The sequence below is a fragment of the Sturnus vulgaris genome, chromosome 27 (genome assembly GCF_052056855.1).
Source record: "Sturnus vulgaris isolate bStuVul1 chromosome 27, bStuVul1.hap1, whole genome shotgun sequence".
Classification (NCBI taxonomy): domain Eukaryota; kingdom Metazoa; phylum Chordata; class Aves; order Passeriformes; family Sturnidae; genus Sturnus; species Sturnus vulgaris.
In genome coordinates, this window is record NC_142269.1 from 5,458,930 (window position 1) to 5,475,863 (window position 16,934).

The 16,934-nt window shown below is 51.5% G+C and overlaps 1 protein-coding gene across 1 annotated transcript; it reads right to left on the reverse strand.

The window, feature by feature from the left end:
• Positions 1–413: 413 nt before the first annotated feature.
• On the reverse strand, positions 414–15,462 carry CAVIN1 (caveolae associated protein 1). The gene is made up of 2 exons (XM_014885412.2): positions 14,844–15,462; positions 414–2,812 (listed from the first exon to the last, which is right to left on the reverse strand). Exons 1-2 carry the CDS (start codon positions 15,261–15,263, stop codon positions 2,147–2,149), a joined length of 1,086 nt encoding a protein of 361 aa, XP_014740898.1. The 5' UTR covers positions 15,264–15,462; the 3' UTR covers positions 414–2,146.
• Positions 15,463–16,934: the final 1,472 nt, after the last annotated feature.

Genomic DNA, 16,934 nt, shown 5'->3' on the forward strand with positions numbered 1-16,934 from the left:
CCCGGGCGGGCCCGTGCGCCGCTCTGGGAGCAGCGCCCCCGCGTGGGGAAAGGAGGATCGGCCCTATGGGGCTAACGGGGATGGATCCCTGTGGGGATGGATCGCTGTGGGCATGGATCCCTGCGGGGCTGTGGGGATCGATCCCTGTGAGGCTGTGGGGTTCAGCCCTGTGGGGATCAGTCCCTGTGGGGCTGTGGGGATCGATCCCTGTGAGGCTGTGAGGATCAGCCCAGTGGGGCTCAATCCCTATGGGGATCATCTCCATGGGGCTGTGGGGATCAGCCCTGTAGGGCTGTGGGCATCTATCCCCTTGAAGCTCTGGGGATGGATCCCTGTGGGGCTCTGAGTGTCAGTCCCATGCAGTGTGACATCCCCTCCCCAGGGCCCAGTGCCATGGACAGGCCGCACACTGGTGATTTACAAAAGAGACTTTATTGCTGCTCTGCTGCCTGGGCACAGCCAGGGACAGGCGAGGATCACCCGGGCTTCTGCCACCCTGACCCTGCTGTCCTGGCCCTGCCGCTCAGAGAAATCCTGCGTGAAATCTGCTTGTGGGCCAGCAAGAGACTCCGTGAGGGCAGGTGACCTGCGGGCCCACACTGGGCTGGGAACCACCAGCAGCCAGGAGCCGATGCCCAGTGCCTCCCCACACCGGGAGCCTCGGGGCCACCGGTGTCTCAGGGCTGCCTGCAGCCGGCACACGGAACCGACCGGTCACACCTTCTGTGGGGAGGGAAGCTGTGGCAGGACCCCGAGCCCGGGACAGCACTGGACAATTTGGAGGAAAATAATTCTTAAAGGAAAAGCGAGTTTATATATTTGGTTATGTGAACAGCAGCAGCCTCGTGCTGGGGGGAGCAGGATGGGGAATGCAGGGCTGGAGCTTGCAGCAGGGGTTGAGTGTGTAAGAGCTAAGCGGGGCTGAGCCAGGCAGAGCCACCGAGCCACCGTGTGCTGCCTTCGTGCTGCCTCACTCAGGGCATGGAGTGAAGCTGCAGAAAGCAGGACACAGGGAGGAAAGCACGGGACATGGGCATGGGCATGAGCCTGAGCTGTGCCAGGACCCCTGCAGAAAGCAGACACTCAGAAATGCTCAAGGTCTGGTGCTGGACAGGTGTCAAGCCCTCTTTCTGATGGTCTAGAGACTCACATGGCAGCAGTGCATCCCATATCCCTCAGGAAACAAGTCCCTAGCCATGGGAGCTGCTCTGGCATGGCTGCCTGGGTGTCCCTCTCCCCCAAGGCAACAAGCGTGGACCTCACTACCTACTGCCACTACCTCTGTGAGTGTGGAGGGAGCAGATCCAGCACCTCACCTCCATGCTGCTCCCTGCCCCTGGGACTTGCCATAGACTCTGGATCTCTGGCAGCCAGATCTGTGACCCGGGCAGGAAGCCTGCACCTTGTGCTGTTCCTGCCATGGCCCCGGGGCACAGCGGGGAGGAGCAATGGGCCCCAGCTGTGTGACACCCCACAGGCACCCATGGCAGGTCCAGCTGCAGAGTGGCTTCATGGCAAAGGTCACCCAGTCCTTGGGAGGGCAGAGAGAAGCAGCCCCACCTGCCCCACACCATCTCAGCTTTGCCATGCGCTGCCCATCAACAGGACTTGCTCAGCTCTTCCCTCCCATGCACCGGCTGCATCCCAGTTCCTCTGGTCCCCCGAAGGAGCAGCCGGTTTGGGTGCTGGGAGTCTTCTTGCTGCACAGCTTGGCACAGGGGGCCGGGTGGTGTGGGCTGCTGGGCTACTTGCAAGAAGCTTTCTTGACACCAGGTTTATCTTATGGAGGACTCTTGAACTTTCAGCTGTGCAGCCAATGTCTTGGGATCAGCACTCTCCAGCTCGGTCAGGGCCTTGTCACTCAATGCCCATCTTCAGGTGTGGGGCAAAAAGGCTGCAGCAGGAATGGTCTCCAAGGGTGATTTAGTAGTGTAAGAAAAACAGTTCCGTGTTCCTAATGTTTATGTGCTAAAACTAAAATATAAAATACACCTTGTACAAGCAGGCAGGGGATCGGCATTGGCTCTGCAGGGTAAGAAGGTTGCATTGTGTACACTTCCCTGGTGCTCCAGGGCAGGGAGAGCTCGAAATGTGAGTGATAATGTGTTCAGCTGTCGTCCACAACCCTTGTGCTCTGCAGTCTGTCCTACTCGCTGTCACTCTTGTCCACCAGTACCGCGTCAGTCTCCTCCGTGATCTCCAGCAGTGTGTGCATGTCGGGGCTCTCCCCACGCATCAGATCTGAATTTTCTCCTTCCTCTCCACCAACCTCCACCAGCTCTGTGGCTTTCACCTCCACCTCACCCTCTCTTATTTTCTTGACATGGAAAGTGAAGGGTGGCACTTTGTAGACGGCTGTCTTGGACCTGGCATAGATGGTGTGGTCAGGGGTGAAAGACTTCCTCAGTTTGTCCCGAGAGCTCTTCATCTTCTCTCTCCTTTCGTTAGTCACAATTTTAGTGCCCAGTTTGTTCATTCTCTTCTCCAGGTTGTGGCGGGTCTTCTCCAAGTTGTGGCGGGTCTTCTCCAGGTTTTCCTTGGTCTTTAGCTTAGTCTTTTCCATCTTCTCCTTTGAGAATGCCTTCTTAAAGTCATCCACCCTTTTCATGCCGCTCCTTTTGATGCGTTCTGCCCGTGACTCTTCGATAATCTCCTCAATCTCCACCTCCTCATCTGAGGAGAGCTGGATGTGGTCCTCCTCTGCATGGTCCTCACCCGCAGGGACCTCCTCACCCTCACCTTCCTTCTCCAGCTTTTCACCTTCCTTTAGAGACTTGCTAATGCTCAGTTTAGATGGGAGCTTCACTTCATCCTGCAAGACACAGAGCGGAGCCAGTGAGACACGGACACCAGCAACCCTGGAGCCAGCCCATCCTCCCTCCCACGGTGCTACAGAGACATCAGCCTCCACCCAGCTAATCACACCCAGGTACCTCAGGCCTGGGCTCATCCTCCCTTATGGCAGCTGATAAGTTAGTGTGAAGAGGATCTGCTTAGGACTCGCCTGTAGCAGGATTCAGGCACCAGCACTGCTCACCCTAGGCTGGCTCCAAATTCATTTGTGACACCTGAAGTACAGGAAAGGCATCCTACCACTGAAACTGGAGCCTTTTCCCTTCTTCCTCTGCCCGTGTCACAGTCCTGTGCACTCCAGTCTCATCTTTACTCCAGGACCTGGCCATCACAGCCCCTCACTCCCGGACGCAGGACAGTGGTCTGCATGTCTCCAGCCTGACCAGGGTCCAGCAGCAGCCCCAGGCACAGTGCAGGGCTGCAGAGGCATGGCCAGACCTGAGTCTGGCCACAGCATCAGTGTGCACACGCTGTCCTGGCCACCCCCAGGCCGCACTCAGACTTTCCCAAGACCTCAGGATCCAGATGTGGGGCTGGGACATCTCTCGGGATGCAGCAAGCTGCCCTTTTTTTCCCTATTTCTCCCCTGGGGAATAAGTTAGAGAACTTGCCCAAGTCCATATCTGGAGATGGTGGAGGCAGTGGTCTCAAATCACACAGCCTGGTCTGCAAGGATACGCAGCTCTACTTGGGACAGGGCTGGATTCATTCAGCTTCTCCATGAGCCTGAGCCAGCCAAGTTTCTGATCCCAGTGGCAGAGGACAAGCATGTGCCTGGGAGAGGGGCACAGGTCTGGAGCAGGATTGGTTTTCATCTGAGCAGCACATAGCATGCGTCCCTGCTGCAGTGATTCACCTCTCTGTTCCTGGGACAGGCTGGAAATAGCCCATCACTGTACAGAGCGTCACAGCTGCAGGGCTGTGGCTCACGCTCCGAAATTTATTGCTCAAGCAGTTTTAATCTACAGAGTTGGAGAGGTGGGAGCTGCCAGGACCAGCGCTGTCAGAAATCCAGCAGCAGCCAAAGGGCAATGTGTGGAACGGGCACACAGCACGCGGAGCTGCTGGGCTGAGGTTTGGAGAAGAGCCTGGGCAGCAGGACAGCCAGGTGCCAGTCTGAGCCCTGGAGCAGGCAGCACCAGAACGGAGCAAGGACGAGATTCCACTCCTGCACTGGCAGGAACCGGGCCCAGGGAAATCAAGGGGCAGCCCCTGATGTACCCCAAGTGCTTGAAGTGCATGGGAAACCCTGGAACACCGGCAGTGATTTGCGTGCCCCTGGCTTGGGGACCCAGGAGGGTGACTTTGCTGTGGCACCTCCCATACTCTGCATGTCACAGCAGCTGCCACTGCTCCACTGCAGCCATGCACCAACGAGCTGCACAAGTGCCAAGAGCCAAAACATTGGGGATCGTCATTACATCAAGAATGAGGAGAAGTGTTCCTGGCTCTGTCATGGGACAGAACATCCTGGTCCCTGCTCAGCGTCGGAAGGGATGGCATGTGTGCACACCCTCACCCTGAGTGCACACCACTGCCCTGGCTGACCAAGGTCACTGCCCTCTGTGGCTCTGTCCTGAGCTCCTGGACAGGGGCAGGAGGAGATGCCCTCCCTGCAGACACAGGTGCTGTGGCCAGCCCTCTGTGCTGTCCCCAGCCCCTTCTTCCCGTGCACCCCTGGAGAAGTGACACAACTCATTGAATACGTGACTCCAGCACAGCTTCACCTGGGTGAAATCCAGATGCTCTCAGCTGCTTTCTCATTTTTTTTTCCCAAGCACAGGTACTGTTCCTTGGGTCAGCTGAAGTTCTGAAAGCACAAAGGCATCTGGAGAATCTTTTGTGAGCAGTGAAAAGCCAGCTCCATGGAGCACTGGGCTCAGTGAGAATGGCATGGGCTGCAGTGTCTGTGGTGAAAATAGACACTGCTGGGGCAGAGCTTTCATTCTGGGTTTTCTTCAGAGCAGAGAACTGTGCTGGGTGAAGCTCTTCACCCTCCAGATCACAGGTCAGGTCTCATAAACTTTGTGGAGATTAAGGGGTGAAGTGGCCAACATGTGTTTTCTTCATTTGATGAGCCACTTCGGGAGAAAACAATACACACGTTCTCCAGAGGGCCAGGTCAGTCCAGGGCAAACCCACATCACGGGGAAGGCAGGGATCCTGTTCTCCACAACAACACCTGCCAGAGCAATCCCAGAAACTTCCAGGGACCCTGCCCAGCCTGCAGAACATCAGGAACTCCAGCCATTTCCTTCCCTCTGAGGCAACACAATGAGCCAGAACAAAGGCATCCCCCTCTCCCCTGGCAGGGTTGTCCCTGGAAATGGGCCATATCCTGCAAACCCTGATCCTATCAGCCCCTTGTGAGCTCCAGAATATGTGTTTGCAGAAAGAAATACCACCTCAAAAACTCCACGTCTGTCACATAAATAGCAACCTTTCCTCATGCTACACTAGTATATCCATCTCCTGACTGAATTTTCTGGTGTGATGGGATGGCTGCACCAGCAATGCTCCCATCCAGCCTCAGCAGCATCCTGCAGCTCTTCCCTCACAGCCACGAAGACATTGCCAGCATCAGCTTTGGATACATGGAACAGTGGGAGCAAACCCTGTTGAGGTGCCTGCAGCTCTCCCTAATCCTGCACTTCACCCAGAGAGCAGCTGCTGCCCAGCTCTATGATCCCAAGGGCTGCACTCAGGCACTTTTCCCACTTCTGCCGGCCATGCTCCATTCCCACAGCCCAGCCCCAGCCCCGCAGCGCTCACAGCTCTGCTCTTGCCTCGGTCAGGAGGCACCTCATGGATCAAACCCAGAGGCACAGAGGGAGCACAGTCCATCCCATATGTGAGGATCCCAGCCTTCCCCCTTGGGACTGTTTCCAAGAGCTTTTCTCCAGCTGTGCTTGGGAAACCCTTCAAGTCCTGCTCTTGGCCTCTCTCTCTCCTAAGCATGGTATAATTCCTTAATTTCCCACCCCCAGCCCATCTCTTCCTCACTACTTGCTTTTCTGACCAGTAGATCAGCTGGGGGACAGCTGGAGGATTTTCAGCAGTGTGCTAAGGGACAGTCCCCAGAGTCCCAGCTCACCTGCATTCAGGGAGCATTCCTGTGGGTTCAGGCACAGCACAGCTGGTACGAGAACATCCACAGCTCTGGTATATCTTAATGGGGATGAGCACATCCTGCTCAGCATCCCTTGCATGTACTTCCCTCCTGCACCCAGGCACTCCCCAAAAGCCACCAAGAGTCTCTTCCTCCCTGCCTGGAAGGTTTCTCCAATGGGGAAGGGGAGCTGCTTGGTGTGAGCAGGACATGCCTGCAGACACAGGCAAGGAGGATAATGGGACCTGACTAGAACAATCAAGAACTATCCCAGGCCCACGGGTGGCTGCTGCACAAATCCCTGCTCTGAGCAAGCCACTATGCTCTCTGCACTTCATTTCACTCATGACTCATCCAGTTGAGCCACATTTTTAACATCAGGCATTCTATTTTTACTCGGAAAACACTGATCCTGAAGTGGGTGAGTCCAAAATCCTGGGTCTTGGCATCCCTGCCTGTTGGGGTGTTCAAAACCTGGCTCCCAATCAGCAGAGGCAAACCAGTTCTGTCCTCTCTGCTTGGATCCAACTGGCACAAGGACAGCGGGTAAACAACATTTTTCAGAAGAGCTTGGTATCATCAGCAGCAAACTCTGTATACTCCCTGCTCTGTGTACAGTGCAGAGCTGCACCCAGGCTCTGCATAGGGACAGGGAGCCTTGCAGCACAGACCTCCAGGGATGAGCTGTGCTTTGGGAAGCTCCCTGGCACTGGGCCTGTCCATCTGTGGACTTTGTGGGCACCCAGAGGGGCCCCAGTGCCCACAGCCAGCCCCAAAGGCAGCTGGCTGCCAGCTGCTCTGTGTCCTCCTACTTCAAACAATTCCGAGCTGTTAGATCCACAGCAGTCTCTCCCCGGTTCCCCTGAGCGGGCTTTTATCTGACATTGTTTTCGAGTTCCCTGGCAGTGAGTCACCCGCAGCCCACGGCCATGGACACCCGCCTGGTTGCTACAACACACGTAAACACTTCCCCTGGAGTATAAAAGGCCAAGGAGACACAGAGCTGAGCTGCATTCCCAGTCAGTGTGTAAGAAACAGAGTCCCAGCACTCCCAGCCACTCCGGTCTCTCTTGGAAGGTTTAATGGAAGGTTCTCACATGCACATGCAAATCACATCTGCAATTCATTTCACTCCGTTATTTTTACACAACTGCAACAGCACAAACAGTGAGTTTGGTTGACATTTGCAGCCATAACGTGCAGAAAATGACCAGCTCACATTCCTGGGCTCCATTATGACCAAATCGGGCTGATGCCAACGCTGGGTGAGTTGGAGACTGCAGCCCCTCCTGCACCCCAGCCCTCCCTCTGCCCACCCCGGGCAGCACAGCCCAGCCCTGGCCTCGGGGAGACCCGGGGGAGGATTAGGAGTTTGGGCAGCAAACAGCCTCCAGGTCAGGTCAAACCGTGCCAGAGGAGAACAAGTTCTGCTCTCCTGTTGCCATGATAACTGCTTTGTTCTGCCAGGACCCAGAGGACACTGTTTTGTGCTGACCTTCCAGCAGTGTCATGGGAAGGAGGATTCAGCTATTCCTGAGTAACAGCAGTATGCCTGAAAAGCACTCTGAGCCTAGCAAGGCTCATGAGTGTCCAGATACCCTGCACAGAGAGTGCTGTGCTTTCCTCTCCAGTGCCTTGGTGGAACAGACCTTTTCTGTGGAGACTGAAATTGCTAGATTGCTAGATTTTTTTTTTCTAGATGACAAAAAAAATAAAGCTTTCCTTACATCTTACACTCTCCTTGAAAAGAGTAAGTTTTCCCTGGCAGCTTTGCCCAGAGACCACAATTCCTGGACTTGGTTCACCCTCACCTGGCTCTTGGAATAGTCCTGTCCACCCAGGTGGCCATTCCCACTGGACAGTGCTGCACATGCTGCTGGGTGACCCACAAAGGGCAGCTGGAGCTTGGGGTGTTTTGTCCAGTAGCTGCACAATGACAGGAAGGTAATAGGCCACTATGGCCTCTGTGGCTAAATGTTCTGTGAACAGCAGTTAAAGTCACCACTCCAGTGTGTGCAGGGCCTGACTCCGAGCAGGCAGCGCCAGGGGCTGTGGCTGGACAGAAATGGGAGATGCTGCAGGAGCTGCCTGAGGCATTGGAAGTTTATGTCACAGTTTGTGCCCTCTGCCTGTTTTACCTGTCTAAAACAACAACTTCAAATCATTTCACAATCACAAACTAATGCTCACAAGAAGCCTGAGGAGGTGGGTGTTCCAGGGCTGTGTTTCAGAGGGAGAAATGGCAGCCCAAAGAACAGGTGGGATTTGCCCAGTTACAGCAGACATCAGTAGGGCCAACTGCCCCTGGCCACTTGCTCTTCATGCAAGCCACACAGCAGCTCCTCCCTCCCAGATGGCCAGAGGGAAAATCCCAGCTCCTCACACCCACGCTCATGCAGCAAGCACATTAGTCAGCAGCAGGAGCAGCCTTGCAGGTCTGAGAGCCCGAGGCAGCCCCAAGCAGGCAAGAAGCAAAGGCTCGGAATCAGCAGCTCCCAGAGCTTCAGAAGAGGTTCAGAGTGATCTTCGGGGGGTGCTGCTGACGAGGCCCTAAACTGCTGCCTCCTGGCGTGTCTTCTGCTGCCCTGGGCCTGTCTCCATGGGCTGGGCTCACAGGGCAGTCCCTGGCGAAGACTCAAGGCACACGCGCGGCATCTTCTCGGGCTAAGACGAGGAAAACTGCGTTTCAATGGCCGGGGAAAGGAAGCACAATGGAAACACTTACCTGTTCCTGCCGGGAATCTGATTAGGAACACGCCAACAGTGATCCGGGTTAGCATGAAAACAGGCAGAGAGAAAAGGCACAGGGGTACGTTTTAGTAAAGGGAGAAGCCAGGAAGCAAAATTTGACAGAAAAGAGAGTCAGCAAAGATCTGTAAGATGGAAGAGTGTCCATCTCTGATTCAGAAGGTCCTAGGAGACACAGGATCCCTTCTGTGGGTTCAGGCACATTCTCACTGACATTGCTCAGACATGGCCAGACTCTGCTCACAGTCACAGGGGTTCAGTGTCGCCTGTTGGGGACATGTCTCCCTTTGCTGTGGTGTAGCTGAACTCAGAGTTTGCTTGTAAGTGTAAGATCATTTAAAAAAGGGTGGTGATTTGAAACCCTGTGTTTATTGATTCAAGTGCAGAGGCTGCAGAGATTGAAACAGGCGGGTGCAACTCCAGAATTCTATCCGCTGGTTTTGTCACGTACTGACCTTACCCTAAACCAGCGCCAGACAATTCCCAGCAGCTCCCAGATCTCTGCACCCAGTGACACAGCAAAGTCAGGCATGGCCTTGATTCTGGGTTCCAAGGGTTGGACAAACTTTGTCTCCAATAGCGTCAAGAGATTAATGAAAAGAGAAGCCTCAAGCCTTTAGAGACAAGACTTTTGAGTCCTGCAGTAAGAAGTCACCAAGGAATACTGCTGAGAGAAAAAGATCTAAAATACGAGGAGAGAAAGCAAATTAGGTAGGGATTAGGTGAATGTTAGAGGGATAAATAGTTCATTCTCAAGTAGCATCTCCCTGACTAGCAGAGTCCTCCCAGCCTCTATAATTCTGAGTGTTGTGCAATTTTCCTGGCACTTCTTTCTATCAGGCACATCCAGTTCCCCTGTATCCTGGAAGCTGTGTCTGAAAAGCTGGATCTGCTTCATGAGCTGTGAGAAACAGCAGCCTGGTATAGGCACCAGAACTGGTGCAAAGGAAGGGAGGGAGGGAGGGTGGGGAGAGGAGAAGGCTGTGCTTGGAAAAATGCTTTTGCCTTTAGTGAGTCAGAAGAGACGCAGGGTTGTAGGAAGCAGAGAAGTAAATAGATTGAGAGTGAAAAGGAGCTTTTTTCCCCTCTGACAGCATTAAAAAGTTTTGATGTCATTATCAGTCTGTTCGTACCACTGGCTTTGCTCTCAGTTCTACTCCTCCCGGATAAACCTGTCTCAGCTGATTGATGACTCCGGAGCTGCTCCTGAGCAGCAAAGAAGCAAAGATGGGGTTTGTATTACAGATGACTTGCAGACACTGACATTTGCATCCTCACATAAAGCTGGAGACTAAACATCCTGAAACTTTTTGTTCTAAATATTTGATTTCCCTTTACTGATACTGCACATTTTGTTTCTGCTCTTTCTCTATCTCACAGCTGGACAGTGGACCCACAATTCTTCAGGTGCATTGTAAGTTGTAGGAGAGCTTGCAGAATCAAGAGAACAATCCCAAATGGGATTAAAAGAGGGCTAAACCTGTTGCTGAATAGTTTATGAGTCATTGCTGTGCCTTTTGGGTTGTACACATGAGAAGCCAGAGGGAGGAATATGTGATCAGGAGGGATATTACCCTTGGGTTTATTTTCAAGAGCCACTACTTATCCAGTAGTGGCTGGGCAGCCTCTGGCCCTTTGCTCTGAGACAATTCATGGCTGCACAGCTCAGTCTGGAACTAGAATGCTGAAAGGATTTTAGCAAAGCCAACAGTTTTGGCACCAACTGCTTATAAATAATAGCTGAGCAATGAAATATTAATGCAGTTGATACTAGACTGCAATAGAGAAATCCATGCTCCAGAGTTGTCTACTGGTAGGCTGGTAATCTGCACTAAAAAAACCCTAAGTGTCAGAGTTATTAACATCCTGACTTTTTTTTAAGGCTGTCTCCTCTGAATTATTATCTTGAGACTCTTATAATTCCGTAATATGCAGAGAATATGCAAGATTTTTATACATTGGGATGTTCGTGTGGTCCCCCTGCAATGGAGGCAGCACTGACAGGAGCTGCTTTTGATTTGCAATGAAAGTCAAACGCATTTTTTATTTAAAAGTATTATCAGAAAATAAACACAGCGGTTGCTGCAATGCAAATCCCTGCTGTGACCCACTGGGAAGAGAGTTGGTTGTTCCAGCGCATGGAACCAGCTGATCTTGCAGGAAAAGCACCCTGTGGGTACCTGGTGCCCATGTCTATCCCAGTGCTGTCAACCCAAATTGCTTTGGAAATTCCTATTTACTTTTTAATGCTGGTAGCAGGGCAAGATCCACTGAACTGCAGGCACGTCACCCACCCAGGCTGTCCTTCAGGCTTGTGGATCTTGCTGCCATGAAACTCATCATGAATGAGTTTCTGAATGATTAATTTGAAACAAAATCATAGCTCAGGGCAGCTGCCATTCTGTTTGGGCAGTGGAGAAAGGCTGTAGCCCGGGGGTAGTAGGTTTGTATGCCCTGGGCTCCCTGCCCTGTGCTTCTCCCCTGAGCTCATGTCCTTTCCCACACTCTCTTTTGAGGAGAACAGACCCAAAACCAAGGCAGTTCAGGTTTGCCCTCTGAATCTGCCACATTAATGTGTGGGTTTGAAATCTACCCCTCCTTCTCTGGATGTACAGCCTCGCTGCTCCCGTCCGTATAAGGCCCACGCGAGCACAAAACCAGGCTGGGCTATTTATATTTCCTTGCCCAGCCCTACCCACCCAACACAGCATGGCTGGGATCCAGGTCCCACCCTGCTCAGCACAGCTCTTCCCACGAAAACTCACATCTCACACAGCTCAGAGCGGCCACCAAAGCCCCCTGAAGAGCAGATGAGCCCCACTGGAGCCTCCAAACAGGACAATGTGGGGAGCATGCCTCACACCCCTCACACAAAGGCTGCTCTTCCCAATAAAAAACACTGCACATCCCGAGCCAGAGCTCCCAGAGCTCGGCGCCCACACAAGCCTCAAAATAAAGGACCGGCACACTTTAGAAATTCAATATTCCGTGTGCGTGCCGAGCGCTGCAAGAGTTTGTCCGGTTGTAACAAAATCAGCCCTTGGCATTTGCTGGAAAAAGTTTAATTGTCAAAAAATGTTTGGAGGAAAATGCCAAGCTTACATAAACTGCCACGTGCCACTCTCCAGCTGAACACGGCACAAAGTCTGTTTTCAGAGCAGTAGCTGCTTGCACAGGACATCCATTATTTAACCATGAACTGCAGTAACCAGTCCCATGTTCAGGATCCTAAAACCAGGAGATTTGGGATGAAGTCACTTTATTTTGTTTTTATTAGTAACCACTCTCATGGAATTTTTTGTTGTCCTGATTTCTCTGAAAGACAGGAGCCCAGGACAGAGGCACAAAGAAAGCTCTGAGCTCTGTTCCCAGGGGCTGCTGAGCAGTGCAGGCACTCACTGACATCAGACTTTTTAGGAAGGTAATGTCTGTGTACACAGTGACCTGTCAAAGCTGTCACCTGCTTTGGCTCAGCAAGTTTTAAAAAGAGGAAGATGGGACAATTTGGAGGGGTATGGTTGTTTTCAAGTTTTATTCTAAAGAATTGATCTAATTCCCTATATTAAGTTTATACAAAAACTCTTAACTCGGAGAAATCAGACCAGCTCCTGCCAAAATCAGCTCAAACAGGATAAGCAAGTGAGAAAACACAAGCATGGACGGGACTGAGAGTGATGCCTGTAAATGTTCTGCTCAATATCTCCCCTCAGCCAGGACGTGGGAGTGATATCCAGCCCTGCACTTTCTCCCCCAAATTTTGTAACTACCCTGGCAGATGTGCTCAGGATCATGCCACAGGTCGGGCTTTCCCTGATAAAAATTTCATTTTCATCTCCTCCTAATCTACAGCAAGCAAAACACAATTCACACAGGCAATCTAATTCCCTCCAAGGTGCAAGAAGTTTTATTTGCACTCCTGAAATAATCCCTCCACAATGGCTGGAGTCTCAGGACTCAATGCTGAGCGAATAATCAAACATCAAGAACCAGCAAAGAGCTCATTTATCTTTACATTTCTTCCAACTCCAGAACTGTGCAATACTGAACCCTATAGAGCACAACTCTTGCTCTGTTCAAATCTGTCATCCGAAAACAGCCACTGCTGGGATTATGGAATATTTGACGTCTCTTAGGATGAGTTTATCTCTCGTTCTCCAAAAGAAAAGACTAATAAATCTTTGGACTTTTTGCCACAGCAACTGAAAATACACAGGAGTCACCCCCAGCGTGGGAAAGTAGCTTTCCCGGAGTCAGAGAGGAGCGATAATGTGCTCAGCACCGCAGAATTAATTACATGACCCGTAACTACCCAGCAGACACTTTGGTAGATGGTGGGTCTGAGAAATGAGATACTGAATCAGACAAGAGTTATTTTGTAACTATTTGGTTTTAACTGTAGATACCCGTAGGAAATCACAGTGAATTCCTCAGTTAACCCCCAGGGTGGACCCCAGAGCCGGATGCTCTCCCTCTGGGGCTGGGTCTGCTTGGCTCGCATGGAAGTGCCAGCACGACCATGAGGTCATTTCACACTGTGCAAACCTGGAGAATTCCTCACCTGTGCGCTGTGACAGTCAAATAACACTAAATTCCATGCTGGGAAATTATCCCAAATCCCCAATAATTTCTTCTTCTAATACCTTCATGATTCCTCAAGTCCCTGGCACAGCCCCTGCCCAAACAACTCTCTCCGAGGCTGCTCTGTCCTCACCACAGCAGTAAGGGCAGGCCCCAAGCCTTTAGAAGCAGGATTGCTTTTTCGTATTCAAAAAGAAACTCTGCTCAATATCAATAAGGCACAGCAAACCAACACAAACTGCTCATGAAACACTAATCTGCAGATGTTTGGGATGCTTCCCAAGGACCTTGAACCTTGCCAACTTCCTACCTATTTCCGTAACTGACATGGAATGTTATGTTTAAACAATTCTTTTCACTCCTCTCATTTTGCAGTGGTTGTTGTTTGTATTTTATTTTTCCATGGAGAGATAGATAAAAAAAGCTTATATAAATCCATACACATATATCTATCTATAACTGGTTGTGTTTCTTGTGTTTCCTGAACAGACTCAAGTATTTCAGCCTTTCAGCCGTGATAAAACAACAAATGCTCAAACTCTGAACCAAGGAGACCCACAGGCCCTGTACATGTCTGAGCCCTGAGCCTGTCATGAGCCACTCACCCTCAAACCTCACAGTAAGGACCATTCTCCCTTTTATTCTGCTTTTCTTCTCTCTCTTCCCATGATCAGCACTCGAAGCTTCTCCATTTGTTCCTAGTGCTGGCTATTATTAACCCAGAGGCTTTCAACTGTAGCATTAACTGTTTCACTCACTTTTCTTCCATGGCCCAATAGAAGAGCTTGCTCTGATGCAGAAAACTAACTCCAGGCAGGAAACATGACAGAATCACGTTCCTCTCTCTCTCTCCTTGTTTAATGTTAAGTGAAAACTCCAACATTTAGTGCAGGGGGTGAACATCAAGCAAACCAAAGCTGTTGTTGAGACTAAACAACAAGGAGGTTCAAGAATTGCAGGATGCAGAAGAAAAAAGATGGGAATTGTACAAGCCCTCGGCAAAGGCCACCCCAAGTACTGCCAAGCTCAGAGGGCTGGGTTGGATTTTCTCTGACAGCTCTATCTGCCCTGGCTGAACAGATTAACCCTGAGGCTGAGGTTACTATCACTCGTTACCAGATGCATGTCACAAATCTGAAATATTATCAGTCTCCACGTAACCATACACATGGTGTCTCTTGGTAGAAGAGACATTGGCAGATGGATTTACAACAGCCCCTTCCAGAACCCAGAGCACTCTTGGTCTTTGTGGAGCTAATCAGTAAAATCAGATTATTTTGATACTTTTGGCCAATTGCAGTGAGTTCTTAAGATCTTGTTCCCTATCTGCATTAAAATTCCTGTTAAATAGGACAACTCTGTCAAACTTTGTCTTAGGACACACAGAAAATGTTAAACCACGAGCGAGAGTGACAGGGGACCCGCCTCAGTTTGGACTGCCAAACAATCTGGGGAGTTTGGGAGAGGGTTGGGCCGAACATGCAGCGTGACAGGACCCTCAGCAAAGAAAACACCCACTAACAGGATGTAAACACATAGCGAAACTGTTCCTTACCTGATAGATCATGACTTTAAAGTTCCTGCGTTTCAAGAGCTCCGCTTCGTTGGCCTCCAGCTTCTTGATCTGCCCGGCTTGCTTCTCCAGGTTCTGCCGCACTGTTTTCACGTTGACGCTCACCTTGCGCACCTTCTCCAGCATTTTGTTGACAGTGTTGCTGGTGGTGGTGTGTGCCTTGGTCAGCTTGGTCAGCTCTCCCTGGATGCTGGTCACTGCGCTATCCATCTCTTGCTGTCTCTCCTCCAGCTGTGTTTGGGTCAGCTGGATCTGATCCACAGCTCCGATGATCTTGTCCAGAAGGGTCAGCACCATCACACCGTTGATCTGGTCTGGTTTGATGGGCTCCTCGGGCGCTTGCTCCTCCGAGGTCTCAGAAACAGTGGGTGGCTCGATGATTTGCAAGGTGGTGTCCTCCATGGTCGCTCGGGAGTCCTGGCTCACGGAGCCCGGAGGAGCTGTCACTGCAGGGAGAGAGCAGGGAAAACTGAGCCCGAGCCTCAGCTAAACTCCGCACTGGGAGACACGCCAGGAATGGGGAGCGCAGTGAGTGAGTGTCTGTGCTGAAATTCAAATGGCACAGCTCCGCACAGCCGTCCAGTGGAACTGCCCTGCAAAATTTTCCAGGCTTGCAGGTCATTGGCTGACTCCACCTCAGCTATAGAAAAGGAGCCGCTGCCAAATGCCTGCTGACCCACCCTTTTGAAATGATTAAAATAGTTGGAGGGGAGACGATGGCTCTGCATGCAAACACAAGCACAGCTCAGCCAGGAATGCAAAGCTCTGGAACTGCAGCCGCCCCTTCTTTACCCTCAGTCTAAAGGCACTGAAGTTACAAGAGGAAAAAACAAAATCCTTTAGTAAACGGCTCGGGAAGCTGCTGGGAAGAGAGTGGGAAGCAAGCAGCCCCATCTGGGCACAGCTGTGTGCACTGAAGGCTGGTTTAAACAACAGCACACGCTGAAGTTCAGCTGCAAGTTCAGACCTTTTGCCAATATTCAGGTTTGGGGTTTTTTTCCAGGACTATGAGAGCCCGATTTATTTTAAAGAAATGCTCCAATTTGAAATTCAGTAGTTACAGCATGAAAACGTCTGTATCTTAGGAATGCCCATGTATGCGAATGTACAAGAGGAACACATTGTATATGCAGGGTGCAACACAACTCCACACAGATTTAACACAGAGAAGGGTAATTCGCTGCTGAAGTGAGGCAGCTGGGCACTCCCCCTAAAGGAGCTCTCCCAGCTCCGCAATCCTCGAGCCTTCTATAGATCCAGTCACTAGACTTCAAATGTGGGACACACTGCAGTGTACACTGCTTGTAAGCAAAGCCCAAATCTGGTGGGTTACTTGTAGATTTAATGGTAAAAACCCTAAATTATTCAAAACAGGGAGACACGTGGGAGGCACCACCACAGACTTTGCAACAACCCAGCTGGAACATGCCAAGAATGTGGAGAAGGAAAATTCAGATCTTGAGAGTGACCCTGGGCCAGGCCTGGGCCAGACCCTTCACTGTTTCTGGGTTGGGAACCAAGTGCCCATGGACAGAGCTGCCACTTGGGAAGGCTGTGGGCACACTGGAATGTGGCAGCTTCCCTCATTCTATAGTTTTGACAACTGTTATTCATCCTCAGCACCTCCTGCCAGGTCAAGTCTGCTCTCGGCCTTTGCCACTGGCTGGCAAATACCAGGAATTCCCTGGGCTCCTCCCAGCTCAGCTGCCTGAGGTCAGACTGGGGGAGATGATCCATCCTAGCTACATGCTGGGGAACCCGGTCCCACAGATGCAGAGGAACATTGTTCATTCACAATGATCCCAGCAGTCAGCACTTTCCCTGCCATGTCCCTGCCCCGTGACTGCTCACTGTCCCCACTGACCCGGGCCTGATGGCTCTGGGATCACAGAATTGTATCCTGTGCCCCCACAACAGTCATTGTGTCACAGAGTGAAAGCAGGCTGCTTTCTGTACACTGTTCTTTCCTGGAGGGAACTTTTTCCAGAGCATTATTCCCAGTGTTTGCTGCTGCTGAGAGTTCCATGAAAAAAGCCCTCACTGTAGGCAGCCAGTGCAAGGCCCCAGAGCTGC